Source organism: Harpegnathos saltator, unplaced genomic scaffold (genome assembly GCF_003227715.2).
Source record: "Harpegnathos saltator strain DR-91 unplaced genomic scaffold, Hsal_v8.6 scaffold93, whole genome shotgun sequence".
Classification (NCBI taxonomy): Eukaryota; Metazoa; Arthropoda; class Insecta; order Hymenoptera; family Formicidae; genus Harpegnathos; species Harpegnathos saltator.
Window position 1 is genome coordinate 1,047,749 of NW_020230721.1, and position 15,808 is coordinate 1,063,556.

Consider the following 15,808-nt stretch of genomic DNA (forward strand, 5'->3'; position numbering starts at 1 on the left):
ACACATACGTATATAGATATATATCTTACATGTGTGTGCATGATGCTTTTATGCTGAACGTCTAGCGACGAATACGAAGGCCTATATATATATATATATATATATATATGTGTGTATATATATATATACCCTCCATTATTCATCTGGTTCACATATTCGTGTATACGCATGAATCTATTCCGCTGTCTCCCTCTTCTTCTTTCTCCTTCTTTTTTATCCTTTTCCCCTTCTTTCTATTCTTCTCTCACATTACTCTACTTCTCTTGCTACTTGGAACATTTATATTAAATGCGTGCGCCTCGGTGTGGCCATCGATATTAGAGCAGCTTGCGAAGATTCGATATATACTTCTGCAGGATTGTATATACATGCATACATATCCGCGCATACATCTTATTGTGCTGGATAGGATTTTTCATTATATATATATATATATATCCATGTGTTTATAACGCGTTTTACGACTGTTTAATAACCAATTTGGTGCCTATACAATCACTTTCCTTATTGTAATTTCAATACGTAAGTTGACTATATTTCTGTCGTAAAGTCTGCTACATTTCTGTCATAAAGATGTAGACGCGAACGTTGAACGTGTCAGAATTATGTGCACTATCTCAGCGCATAATCATTTATCAAAATAAGTCAAAATAGTTGTTCTTCTTCCTTGAATTGATATTTCTAGTCCGGCAAGTGAATTAGTAGTTTATTGTCTGAAAAGCAGTTTGAAAATAAACATTTAAAGAAATTTTGAAAGAGCTTAAACATTACTATTTTAGCGATCAACGGAATGTTTAGAATAAATTTGCAGAACAAACGTTCATTGCGACGATATTATTCTGTTGGAATAAATGAGCTCTTAACTTAATGAGTTTGAATATCCCCTAATCACGATATCAGGACTCTTCTCTGATCTCTTTTTCAACAAGCTTTTTGTCGAGAGTATTATTATATGTGAAATAATTTTCATGGACTCTGAGGAGTCGTGAAAAAGGAGAACGACGAGAAAACTTCGATAACGTCGCAGCTCTTGCTGATGCAAATCTCTCCCAGGGCAATTTTCCTCTTTCCCCTTCTCTATCTTTTTCTTTTTCTTTCTGAAAAAGAGCAGAATTTCACTCTTTCTGTATGAAATGGGGGCGAACTTTCAAAAGTAAATATGAAATTCGATGAAACTATACAAATGTTCCCCGCGCTCAACGTCACGCTAAACTCCCACAACATTTTCAAGGCTATCTTAGCCAAATATTTATATTCTTCTCTATGTTAGTTGCAAGAGCCACGTAAATAGTTCTTCGGAAGGTCTACTCTGAAGAATCTTTTTCAATTTTTTACCAGCGTTCACTAAATAAATAAAGAATTTAACTTATACATGGGTACATTTACCACCGCAACAAGCAATCCCCTTTTTTGGCCAAGACTTTAACGCGGCGTGAAAAGTGAGACTTCACGATGACATCGATCCGAGGACATTTAGGTTCTTTCATGCTCCATAAATATTTCCTCGGCGCGTTTTCACCGAACAGGATAATGTGTCGTGTGCATAGATGTATACTTCATTTCTCCATGTGAAAATATCCGAAAATATGCCAATTCATCGATCGATCATGCTCTTTTGTTGCGTTGCGTTGCGATTCTATATATATGATATGTACGAAATTTTGCAAAATGACTGTTAAAAAAAATGAATGTCATTTGTACAAAATAACTGGATGGGTTTGAACATTTGTTTTTGATACAATTGAGAATGCAGTAGAGACCTTCAATGAGAGATTAATTAATTCCTAAGAAATCATTTCCTAATTTCTAGGAATTTTTCAGAAATAAATTCTTTTATCGAAATTGGATAAGAATACATTTTTATAAGTCGTCGAATAAAAGTATTGTAACTTTTAATCATCTGAATATAATTGCAAAATTATCAGTAATTGCAGAGCTATCTAAATGACGAAAAGTTTCGGTGAATTGTATAATTTTAGCTGAGAAAATCTTATTCGAACGCAAATGTCTAGTCTAATATTTCATAAAATGTCCGATGTTGAAAAATGAAAACTAATAAACAATTATCGTTTCCGTGGCTAAAATAGATGCATTCCAAGTAGGTCGTTGAGTTTGTGGCTGGTAGGACATGTGGTGTCTTTGAAACATTTCGTATATTTGCATTGTGGCAGTTAGTTACTTGATCGAGTTACGCTTTATAAATGATGTTTTTTCGAGTTCTCTCCTCCTCTTTCCCTCTCTCTCTCTCTCTCTCTCTCTTACTCTCTTACTCTTTCTTCTTCTTTCTCTCTCTTGCTCGCCCCTTTCTCATCCTCTGCTCATTTTCCTTTCTTTTTCTCTTTCTCATCGCCACTCTTCTTTCTTTTTCTTATTTTATTTTAGCTACGTGTATATACATACATATATATATATATATATATATATATATATATATATACACACACATATATATCTGGATAAAGAAGTACAGTGCACGTTTCGTTGTGTTGTAGTATTCTCGGGATGAACCTGTTTGGTTGCAAATTCTGTGAAACGATGAAAGGCACCTCTGACGTCGAGTGTGATAGGAAAAACTTTGACTCGTTACTCTGGGCTATTGTGACGGTGTTTCAGGTACAAAAAATACTCGGATACTTTTCCACGTATCTTCTCGAGGGCATTTTTGACTTCTCTCTATATATATAGTGTATATTACCTATATTATATTTATATTTGTGCGCATATATATATATATATATATAATATATATATATATATATATATATACGCTGAATATCTTACTTACGTACGTACCATCACATTTGATTTTCCGTCAAGCTAAACTTATATGGTCACGAACGACCGTCTACTTTATATGATTTCGTGGGGCTTCAGGTAACGTATACATTGGGAGATGAATGCTTTTCAGCATGTCGACGTATTTCGCGAAGGGGGGGAGGTAGGAACTGGTCACCGGTACCCGCTTTAAGAGGATGATAATGATAAAAAAACATTTCTTTAATTCACATAAAAATGTCAATTCAAAATAAAATGTTAAAATGTTAAAAGTAAAGCGATTAAAAATATTTTTAATAACTTTTTTCTAAGAAAAGTTAATTTGGTGTTTGATCTTTTAAATTTCTTGTAACGAATGTGCGTTATTTGAGATGAATCGGGAGGGATATTAAAGGAATGGAAAGGGTAGGGGGTAGGGAAAATGAAGAAAACCCTAATTCGAAAAACCTAATTGAAGTCGGTACCGGGGGCTACACACAAGGAGAGGACATGCGGATCCGGACGTAGGCATATGATTGCCGGCGATAATTCAAGCGTTCCTCCACTTTTGTCTATTTGCAGTTTGTTGCTTTTCATGCGCAACGCGCGCTATTAACATACTGCCTCTTGTGCGTCGTCTATAAGCGTGTCGAGCTGTCTCCCGTCTCGCATGCTTTCGCTACACTGTTCTCTTTCTCTTCTTCTCATTTTTTTGTATGTGCCCGCGACGACGAAATCGTCTCTACCTTGCGAGTGGTTTTTCCTTCACGTTATTGTTAGACAAACCTTTCTCCGAGTAGTGCGATAATTAATTAATAAAATTAGCACGAATTATCATGAGAAACGTTTTTCTTACACGCAAGCGTGGAAATTACTCACAATTTCTTGCTTGTGACATATCTTTACATAGAGTAAAGTAACTTTTGAGGAGAGATTAACTTGTATAGAAAACATTTAAAATTATACACATAAATACATGTGTATTTTATACACATTGAAGTAAAATCAATTAAAATCAAAATCAATATAATTAAAATCAAAATTATAATTGGAATTAACTCTTAAATTAGATATCATGGCTTAGAAAGATTATTCTTTTTTCTCTGTACTTTAATCAGATTATATAAAATTATCTTTGACTGATACAACAGCATCTTTCTGAAAATGTTAATATATAATTACACTTGTAATAATTGTCAATTGATGGAAAAAATATCCCAATATAATATATAAAAATGATTCGGTAGTCAAAAGTGAATGAATCAAGATGTGACTGCTTTACTCAAATAATGCCCCCCGCAGGTGCAGTATCCTTTTTGTACATTACAAGATTTCATTTTAGAATTATTCATATATTTTTACTTGGTGAAACTAATCAGAATCTGAACGAAATGTTGCTGAATCCTTCGATGGATCAATAATAGCATAGTTGTCACGTCGCGACGTATGTTTTAAAAGAATTTCGTAAGAGTGCAGGCGTTTTCGTTCGAGCACACTAAGACTTCGTCCGTTTAGACTGACTAGAAGCTTCGCATATCCATTCGTTTATTCCTACTGTCAGCGATGTTGACTTTGTATCATTACTTTTGATGTTATATCGGTGTTAGTAGATTGTTAGCTCTAGTGCCCGTTGTGTAATTACAATTTTTGACGACGTAGGGAACACAGAAATTCACGATAAAGCGGTGGATCGGCCGTAGATAGAACGTAGGAATACGTCACTACTAATCGAGTCGCAGAGTGATTTCATTCCGACGAGCAATTAACGAGATTCGAGATCAAACCCAATCTAACGGACGCATCTAACAGGAGAGCCCGACGCGAATGACAAATTTGGCAGATTGTTTCCGTACATTCGTCGCATGCCAATGAACGAATAAATATTCATCGTGCTCTAAACGAGGAGTAACAGCGCAAACGACACGAACGTCTAAATGAAGGACGAATTGAATACGCGTCCTTGAAACATCGTCCAGTCAATTGGGAGATGAGTCGACCCTTTTTGAACGTTCCTAGGACATTTGTGTTATTTCTGCGGAGTCATCTCGAGGTCCATTTATCCTCCCTCTCCTTCCCTCCTCTCTCTCTCTCTCTCTCTCTCTCTCTCTCTCTCATCTCACTTCCCATTCTCATTCTCCACTCTTTCTTTTTCTCTCTCTGTATTTAACGCCACATCATGCCTAAATAATAGTGTTCGATGAGCTCTTTAAGAACAACCAGCGATTTCGTGGTGACTCCTTGGACTTAACATAGATTGCAATATATCGACGGACACGAGCTCTTGCTTGGTCTTGTATTGTACAACCCGCAGCTTTGCATGCGATGTGTGTTCTTGTATTAGGCATTAGTTGCCTCTGATGGTCGCTATTGTCATCGTCGTCGTTGTCGTCCTACCGTCGATATATATATATATGTATATGACACTTTGCATATCACGCCTTCTCACGAATATCTCGACATAATACTACCTTACCACTTATACTTTTGCCAGTTATACTGCTAGAAAGGAGTGTCGCAATTTTCAGCGACGACCGATCTTTCCCGTGACATCGCGGCGTGACATGTACCGATTAATAAACAGCAGGACGGAGAGACGAGTCGCGTTCTCTCTGCTTCTTCTGCGAATGGTTAAAGGATGAGCATATTTGGACGACCAGCTCGTCGTTTCACATTCTTATACTAAAGTTACGTACCTTCTCGTTACGCAGAACGACGCCTCGATCTCACGTCTCGTACATTTTTTAACAGTGTAGCACACAAAAAATTGTTCTGTGTCACACGCGCTTGTCTCTTTCTCTCTCTCTCTCTCTCTCTCTCTCTCTCTCTCTCTCTCTCTCTCTCTCTCTCTTTCTTTCTCCCCTTTTTCTCTTTCTTTGTATCTCCTCTCTGTACTTAATCATATACTTCGATATCCTTCGATATAATTCACAATATTTTACCACTACTACTTTACTACTACCACTAACTACATTACACTTTCTTCATACTTACATATTCTTTCTCTCTTCTCTTATTCTCTTTCTCTCTTTATCCCTTTCTCTCTCTCTCTCTCTCTCTCTCTCTCTTTCTCTCTTTTCCGCGTGTCTCTAGTTTTCTGTCTCTATTCTGTAACTTTTCTATCACTTTTTCTCTTAAACGCCCACGACGACTCGAGCGCAATGAAAAAGAAAGACGAAAACTAGATGATATTAATCATACAATATTTGCGCGAAACATTCGATATATTTGACTTGATAGAAGAATCGCTATATCAATAACTATTTTAAAATTCAACACTCGACAATTTGGAGATTTCGTAGTCACCGCATATAAATGATACGAATAGAGAGCGCGTTTAATAATACAGTAAAAATAAAAAATACGCTGATCGGGCGTATAATTTTAGACAAACGCGGTCCCAAAAAGTTTGAGTAATTAAATATTTTACAAATCTTTTTTTTGCTTCAGTTTATTTTACCGTTACTGTACCGAATCGTATTGCTTGCTTAAATGAACACTTGCTTCACCATGACCAATGCGTACAATTTTCTCGTCAAAAATATCACACATAAATCACACGAAAAACGACTTCTCAAAAACTGGGTCGTATACGGCCTGAAAGTGCGACGGTGTCTTGTCATCGAGATATAGTCGCGGTAGTTTGAAAATTAAAACTAGTACTTTTTAGTCGCAGTAGAGAGAGAAATGATTTTTACCCTAATCTTAGAGATATACAGACAAATATAGATCGCGTTAGGCACGTAAACTAACATCAGCGTATTACTGACACTAGGCAGTCTGGTAGACTTTACACGTCCTTTGCAAGTACTCGCTGAAAGAGACTTGTCGTATACATCTGTATACAGAGTGTTTGATCCATCGCGCATGTCCGCTTCTGTACAGATACAACTCATTAAACTGAATAAAAGAAGTCTTTTTCTATTCTGCAAACAAACACGTTTTGAAATTTTGAATTATTAAAAAAGAATTAGTGAATGTGTGCGCGCGACGCGTGATGAGACAAGCTATTTAAATTCGTCTAATGTAGAGTACCATCGAAGATATCTGAATCAGTTGACGATCTTTTGGTAATGTTGGACGATATTAAAATACCCGTCTCCATTGTCCAGAATGATATATCTTTCGCCGTTACCAAGAGATTGTCAGCTGATTCAGATATCGTCGACGATACTTCATGTTAGATGAGTTCAAAGAACTCGCATCACGCGCATTCGTTTGCTAATTTTTCTTTGTTAATAACTCGACATTTTATGTGGTTATTTACAAAATGGTAAAGGAATGTTTTACTCAGCTTGAGAAGTTCTACTTGCACGAATGGATATGCGCGACAGGTCAAATATCTTGTATACGTACATATACGTATATTATATTTTGCAATTTAGAAATTTATATTTATGCTTCGCAATCGCCTCTCCTTTTCTCCTCATTCCCCTCACCCTCATCCTCCTCCGCCTTCTTCCTCGCAAACGTTCGCCGTGACATTCTGCAACGGCAGGTGTCTTGTTTCCTCCCGCGCATTCTTTCTTTTTCTTCGTGACCGGCGCGCATTCCTTCTCTCTTCTTTTTTTTCACACTGATTTATTTTCACACGCGTATGTTCTGATGATTTTAAGGCTTCTCGCATCTTGCGCGCGTTCAGTACCGGCTTCAACTATACTTTTTGAAATTTCTAAGAAAAATCAGCCGGTTCGGACAGGACTGACAGACGAATTAGACGGATGATTCTCTTGCGGGTAAACGTATGACGTCACATAAGTGTCAGAAACTTGTAGCTTGTAATATCGTTATTGTTACGAATCATTTATTGAAATATATAAAGAATTGACTGTTTCTAAACACATGTAGTTTCTTATGATTATTATGCTGATTAGTGTACAGATCGCCTAAAAAATATTGTCCGAATACGACGCATGAAGTTTGATACATCGTCAACGGTATCCGGGAAGAATCGCGGATACATTTGAATGCAACATGTTTTTTCTTTTTCTATCAAAATATTCATCGAGGAGAGAAAGGAACGACACACGCGCGGCATGTATGACAAATCTTGATTTCCGCTCCTTAATCCGTCCCGTTGTAAAGACCGTAAACAAACGCACACAATCGATATGATTCGCTCACAACCCATAGATGTATACTTACTTTACACACATTCGCCTGTATTGTGCAGATACAAGATACATATATTTATATATATATATATATTATACAGACACGCCGAACTTGCAGAATGTGACTATACGAGCTTCGAGTGACAGTCGTTTTCGCTGTTTTGCCCGACACTTTGCTTAATCCCCCACCGATATGAGCAGTGTTTCCGTTTTCTCCAGGCTAAGTTTAATGAAGCAAATTTCTACGTTACTTTACGAGGCAGATGACAAACTTGAGAAATTCGATTTAAATAATGACACAAATGTTCCAAACGCTCCAACCTGCAGAATGTTTTAAAACGTTTCGTAAATTACATTATTGCGGATTAGCTCGAGTCTGCAGTTTGTGAGAGAAATTTTTTAATCTTGCGCTAAATTTAATCCCTTGTGTATCAACACGTTTTTTTCTTTAATCATATTACAGTTAATAAACTTAAAATCTTATAACGTATCGTGTAACGTTAGAAGCATGAATTTTAAACCCACATCTTACTTTTACTTTGAGCATCTAAGTACTTAAAAAAATAAAAAAGATTGCGCTACTTTAATACCGTTCAATCAATGACAACATTTATTAGCCAAAATTGTTCGAGCTGGGCAGTTTCTTGCAACAATCATTATGTTGCCACACCTTTCGTACATATGAATTGTACATTCATTCGTGTATCTACCATTTTTCCTTTAATATGTATGCAAAAAAGTGAATATTATTATTTTTGCGCAAATTTTTATGCGCTATACAAGAATGTCGTCGACATAATCATTCAGAGAGCCGAAAGAGCGAGCGAGGACCGATTAATTACATTTGCCGGTGAGATTAATCATGGAATGGCAGAGATCAAACTGCTGTGAAAACGGAAACGCTACCAAACGGTCGTACCAAATCCCAATTCCATCGAGACCGTCAGTAATTTCCTCCACACATTTCCCCATTTCTGATCTCTGTCGCGGGGATACCTTAGGCCAGCGGATTGTCTCGATTGCAGCATCCTAGGGATGTACCTGTTCGGGGGTAAGTTTTGCATGTGGACGGACCGGAGTCGGCCCTGCACCTGTGCCGAGGTGGTCTCGCGGCACCCAATGTGTCGCTGTGATCGCAAACATTTCAACGACATCGTCTGGGCACTAGTCACTGTCTTTCAGGTACCACTGTTCCTCCCTCTTTTACACCATGATTACGTATTACGCGTTAAAAGAACATTTGCGCACAACACACGTGCGCGTATACACGCGCACGCGCACGCGCACGCGCGCGTGTACATACAAACATACATATGTACATAGATACATACATACATACATATATATATATATATATAGTCCCATTTTTACGTGGTCAAGTTTTGTACAATTACACGATTTTTTCTTCTACCTATTCATTTCCCTTGTACATGTTCTGTCTGTACATGCTTCCTCCCATGTTTGATACATATATACATATACATACATATTTCTTCGTGTCGAGCAAATGGATCCCCGATGTGATCTCTCTGCTCCCCATTGCCCATCCACACGCTTCGTCCATTCTTGTCGTTCTTTGTTATTCGTGCAAACGACGAAGTCTTTTAATGGTCGCTTTATATTTACATGCGTGCAACGGTATATACGTATTGGTACGTGTCGACGTGTTCACGTTTTTCGCATTTTGCTCGCCGCAGATAGAAAACTGCGCGACGGAGATAACTCTCACACACACAAACGTGTTGATCTCGATTTCCTTCTGTTTACACACACCTCATCCATGTGAAATGATTATGCGTGTACGGCACATCTGAAAACCGTTCCAATGAGCTTCTCGCATTCTATCACGTATTTCTGTTTACATCCACATCCTTGGTGCGGTCAGTTGAGTGTGATGTATCGAATATTATCTTAAATTTATCCTTGCAATAAATAATTTATAATATATATATATATATATATCATCGGCATCTATGTTTACTTATGGACACGTAAGTTGATACAACGGCACAATATATATATATATATATATATATCAGTAAAAAAAATCTCGGCAGACGCATTACGATTGTATGTATCGTTGACATCGTCGTATGAATAACTGAGCGGAACATCTATTGTCGATTAAAGCGACAGGATTGCGTACCAATTTTTTGCAAAGAGAAGTCACGATCATGTCTTTGCTCTTGTTGCTAATTGGATCTCCCTCTTGTGAAATGCTCCGTCGAGATATTCATATGTCGATAATTGTTGACAAAACTCATCCGTTGTGTGTATTTGTCGATGTCCGAAAATTAATTAAAGAAAATCTGCAATTCTCGAATGTACAGCTACGACTCGCGCATGCTGATGACAGAGTTTTACTAACATTTAACCACTCAGCGAATATATTGAATTCACTCTCTCTTTTTTATATAATATATTTATCAGTGACTTCTTATTAATTTAGTAATGAACGTGTTGCGTGTTGCGTCAAGTCTGGAACTTCAATTGGTCAGATAGGTCGGAACAAGAGTTTCCTGATAAAGATAGACAGGCGAATTACGTGGATAGACGCGAATAGTCTCGCAAGGAGTGATTCGTAATAGAACACTCTAAACGCATGCATTATTCACGAAATACAGCGACACTGGTTGGCAAAACGTTTGTTGCGTACCATTAGCGAGTAAACGGGTCTCTAGATGCGATGCGGTTGCGATATTGATTTTTTTTGTTTCCTTCTTTTTTTATTCTCATATATATATCTCTTCTCTGTGCCTGCATGTGTTCAAACGATCCTAATGAATGAGATTTGACTGACGTTTACATCACGTAAACACATTGTTTCCATCTTCAAATGTGATTAATACGTATTGAATTATTTACTTGTCTTTAATTCTCTTTGTATAAATTTCATGATTTGACATAACAATATGCATATATATATATATGTATATCTATATATCAGAATATTTCTAAATTTCATGTCATTAAAAGTCACGCATTCTACGAACAAAACAAAATAGAAAAGCCTTTTATTGTTTTTTACTTTTAATTCCGAAGAATAGTGACCGAACTGTCGTGAAGTTAAATTTTGAATAATTTTATCAATAACACATACGTCTGCTGTGAATTCTCCTCTTCTGTTTTTCCTACTACTCTTGATCCCAGGATTTTTATCAGGCAGTCTTCTCGTCTGAGAAATAATTTAACAGGTTATAATATTTACATTATTAGAGATAATAATAATTTATTTATTCTATCATTATTGTAAAATTACTTGAAAATTACAGCCGACGATTTTAATATGCAAAGTTTATTGCATTGGTTTATTAATTCAAAGGTCCAAATTATACTCGTCCAACACACTCGTTACATTATATAGCAAATATATAGCAAAGTAATTGAAAACTTTGATCAGACGTATACGAGACTTGTACTTACTTGGGCATGTTTTTTACAGATTTTTTACAATACATAAATCTTCAGCACGCTTTGAGAAAAAGAACGTCTTGCCGATCACGTGTCTTGTCAAATAAAAATGTTAGATAAAGATATCTTCGCTGTATTATGTACGTAGCGGGAGTCTCTTCCACTCTCTTCTTTTTATGTAGATTCTCACGCAGGAAGACTGGAACGTTGTCCTCTTCAATGGTATGCAGAAGACTTCGCACTGGGCCGCACTCTATTTCGTAGCGTTGATGACCTTCGGCAATTACGTTCTCTTTAATCTCCTGGTAGCCATTCTCGTTGAGGGTTTCTCGTCGGAGGTAGGCATTGATCGGTAACACCAACAATGTACTTCTTGCTCGATTTTATGTCAAGAGACCGAAGAAGACCTTATATATTTTAGTTACCTCGTAATCATATATTGTATATCGTATATTCTATACGCGTGACGAAATTGCCGAAACCGTAGAATAATTTGGTATAATTACAGTCATATTTTGCTCATTGAAAACAAAATTCACTTGTCTTAACATTTTATTTTTAGTACACCCTATTGAATTTTCTTTAAAATTCCTGCATTTGGACTTTAACGAACAATCTCATTTTACATTGTGAGTCGTCGGTCGGACGAAAATATCAAGTGTCAAGTAGGACGTGATAATTGAGGGTATATTTCACAGAGAAACGAGAGAAGAGAACGAGAGCAGAGAGAAATGGAGAGAAGGCTCGCCGCTAAAGAAGCCGGGATAGGCAGCGAGGACGGATCGTCGAGAGTATCGAGATCACATTCAATCTCTGACAGCGATACGTATACCCAGGTAGTTATTTGATCACTTCTAATAAATAAATCCTGTCAAAGTATTCCGCGCTCGTTCGCGTATCCTGCGCCCCTGTCACGTGAGAAAAATTGATCGAGCAGCAACTACTCGAGAAACGTCGAGTTGTTTCTATTTTGGAGCATCCTTTTCTCTCGGCTCTTTCACCTCGTCCTCGCGTGACTTGCAGGACCGAAAGAATTCGTGGCAAAGCGCGGAGGAGCTGAGGAAGTATAAGGATAACAGAGAGAAACAGAACAGCGTGTGGAAACAACCGATCGATGAACCGAAGTGTAACATCCAGAAGGAGAGCAAGATGATGGGTGTGGCGGGGCAGCCGCCAATAATCACTCACACGGCAGCCACCCCTCAAGACTCCCCAAATACCACGTTGGATGTCGGCTATAGAGATCTTAATTGTCGTGCAGTTTATCCCGCCGCTGCCCTTTCAATCGAGTCCATCGACCGATCTGGTGTATGTCATTTCATTTCGATAGACAATGCCTCTCGGACGCGGCGACACGGAAAATTGTTCCTTGTGACTCGAGAAGGATATTCGAGACTGACGGATTGCGCGACGTTGTCTCTCTATGTTGATTTCACTTGTTTTTCCTTTCTTTATTAGTAACTTTTTAATGCGCTGACTAAAATCTCCTTAAAGATTATTTAGTCATGATAATACATATAATACATATCAAGGTCTTTCGCTCCGGCGAAAGGGTCTCTCCTCCTTTTTTCTAAGTACTATTACTATTTAAAATATCGCAACGTAAAGTATGAGAATGTAAAGTCTTTTGTGCAGATATAATGACGCATCTACGTAATTCCTGCGTAATTCTGCACTGCAGTAGCTCTCTACCGAATATCAAATATCGTTCGTATATACTGAATGAAAGGAACATGTATATCACAGAGAAAATGTAATAATGACGCGCCGTATTTACAGAGTCAGTGCAGCATACCCTCGGGGTTGTTAAAGCTGCCCGATGTCTCTAATAAAATACCGACAAATAACTTAATAGCCGGCCAATTTCCGAGACGGATAAGTCTCGTTACGGCCGTCGTTAATCCCCAGACGAGGGATTCGAGCTCCAGGTACCTGCTACACTTAATCGTTCTTTCTTTTATGTTGTATGCAATAAACATCGTTCCCGCGCGTGTCTGTGATACTTTCCTTCTCTTGTCAGCCCGCCGAGAATACAGAGAGGATATTCGTGGCGCTTATCACGACCGTCTCTGAGGAGAAAGAGATGGTCGCAGGATGACGATGAGAATACCAATCATACTACCGTACTTAATAACGGGCGCAGCACTCTCGCAGTCGGTCCCAATCAAACGTAAGTCGGACAAACCTCATCCCGAATCAAAGTTGGAAAAGAATCAATGATCAATTTCTTGGCTGCCGCTCGTTATAATGTACGCGGGTCCGATAATTTGATTAGAAAAAATATAAAAGTCAAAAGAAGCTCACTTTATCTTAAATCCTTTTTCGTTTTCGCCAAATTTTTCTATATTTCAATAAAATAATTAATAATAATACTAATAAATAATAATAAATAATAAAGTGAAATCGAAGCCGAAGTTAGCAATATTAAATTCGCGAAATGTCCTCCTCAGCTTTAACGGCGGTTATTTGCACGGTTCGATAAGAAACGACACGCAACGCGACGCGCCCAACAATCGAACTACCGTCCTGACGAGCAATAATCGTAGTCTGAGCCCTAATAATTCTCTTGAAAGCCATGGCCAATCGATTCGTCGTTACACAGTTACGCCTAATCAGGTGAGTTGGACACTCTGATGATGAATGTCGCTTGAGAATATCGATAAACTTGCCAACGGTCATGAAAATTTTCTCCAACGGGGTAGAATTAAAATTAGCTCAATTTCAACTTGCACATCTTGTAGATGCGATGGATTGGCGAGCTTTCACGAAGGAACTCGTTGCGCGGATACGAGAACGTTCACGAAACATCAACGAAGAAGACGCTACCGTTGGACGAGATGCTCGCTCCGTCCTCGACTCCCCGCACAATTAACAATCTCTCGATGGAAACTGGCCCACTGCCAAGAATAAAACGACTTCACGAACAAGAGGAAGAGCACCTCAGAACAGGCGAGCAGACGCCGCCATCGAATGGCCATGGAAGTGCGAGCAGCGTCGAGAGGATCAAAAAGATATTTATGTTTTTTGAACCTAAGGGCTGCCTAAAAGAACGTGATGATTATTCCTTGTATCTATTCCCACCTAACAATAGGTAATGCTACATATTGCTAATCGATCGATGTTTGAAGTCACAATCAAGAAAGCCGCCTAATAAACAAATTAATAATCGAGAATGCGACTGAGACAGTAAATTAAAAAGTCTAGTGGCAACTCAAAATTTTTGCAGCACCGTTGCACACGTGACAAGTATATTCTCTATATGAATGTCGTTTGTTCAAAATATAATAATAAAGTCAACGGTAAACTCACTCTCTTGTAATGACCTAATATTTCAAATTTTCTTGCAATACGATACTTAATCATATTCATTTGGAACAAGTATTGATGAATTTGATAGATTGTTTTTCTTTTTACATAATTAAAGAATATGCAAGATAAAGAGGATTTATAAGTTGTCCTCGCATACTACAGGTTTCGTATTTTCTGCCGATGGTTTGTTGATCAAAAATGGTTCGACAATGTGGTACTGCTGTTCATTGGATTGAACTGCATTACTCTGGCGATGGAACGACCAAATATACCACCGGACAGTCGCGAGAGACTTTTTCTATCCACCGCGAATTACATTTTTACTGGCGTTTTTGCCATCGAGATGTTCATTAAGGTAATGCGTAATCAACGTAATAAAATACGTACGTCTCGATGCCTCGGTAAAACGTTTTGTTTAAAGGAAATCTAGGAGAGTGTAAGAAAGATTAAAAGTGATGATTACCGTGTGATTATAAGTCTTAAGAATCATATACCGCATTTCGATGATGTTACTTTTGCAGGTCGTCGCAACGGGTATGTTGTATGGTTCAGATGCATATTTCACCTCGGGCTGGAATATCATGGACGGATCTCTGGTTATTATTTCCATAATCGACTTGTCGATGTCGTTACTTTCATCCAGTAGTCCGCGGATATTTGGAATATTAAGGGTAAGTTTATCGTTGTAAACTCTCTCTTTCTCTCTTTCTCTCTTTCTCTCTCTCTCTCTCTCTCTCTCTCTCTCTGTCTATTTTCGTTGGCGGTGATTGCTTTGCTCTAATCAATCATTCCTGCACAATTACGCAGGTTTTTAGATTACTAAGGTCATTAAGACCCCTGCGAGTCATCAATCGCGCGCCCGGTTTAAAACTGGTCGTTCAAACCTTGTTGTCTTCATTACGACCCATCGGCAACATTGTCTTAATCTGTTGCACGTTCTTTGTGATCTTCGGTATCCTTGGAGTACAACTCTTTAAGGGTGCGTTCTATTATTGCGAAGGCCCTGACATCAAGAACGTACGCAATAAGACGGACTGTCTGGCCGACCATCGAAACATGTGGCTGAACAGAAAGTATAATTTCGATGACCTCGGCAAAGCTCTCATGTCGTTGTTTGTTTTGTCATCGCGAGATGGCTGGGTGAACATCATGTACACAGGTTTAGACGCAGTTGGAGTCGATCAGCAGGTGAAAGAAATTCGTCAAAGAGGAATAAATATTTC

General features: G+C 38.0%; 1 protein-coding gene across 7 annotated transcripts in view; it reads left to right on the forward strand.

Annotated features, from left to right (window-relative positions):
• Ca-alpha1T (Ca[2+]-channel protein alpha[[1]] subunit T) overlaps positions 1-15,808 on the forward strand; it is a 43,957-nt gene that overhangs the window by 23,053 nt on the left and 5,096 nt on the right. For 5 of the 7 annotated variants that reach the window (XM_025307670.1, XM_025307673.1, XM_025307674.1 and 2 more), the window contains 11 exons: positions 8,891-9,047; positions 11,459-11,614; positions 11,975-12,112; positions 12,300-12,584; positions 13,056-13,204; positions 13,297-13,446; positions 13,727-13,892; positions 14,018-14,367; positions 14,748-14,940; positions 15,107-15,256; positions 15,393-15,773. In XM_025307670.1, the coding sequence (XP_025163455.1) occupies positions 8,891-9,047; positions 11,459-11,614; positions 11,975-12,112; positions 12,300-12,584; positions 13,056-13,204; positions 13,297-13,446; positions 13,727-13,892; positions 14,018-14,367; positions 14,748-14,940; positions 15,107-15,256; positions 15,393-15,773 (2,275 nt within the window). Of the gene's footprint in view, positions 1-2,492; positions 2,614-8,890; positions 9,048-11,458; positions 11,615-11,974; positions 12,113-12,299; positions 12,585-13,055; positions 13,205-13,296; positions 13,447-13,726; positions 13,893-14,017; positions 14,368-14,747; positions 14,941-15,106; positions 15,257-15,392; positions 15,774-15,808 lie in introns of all 7 variants that reach the window. The other 2 variants (XM_025307671.1, XM_025307675.1) reach the window with 1 other exon arrangement.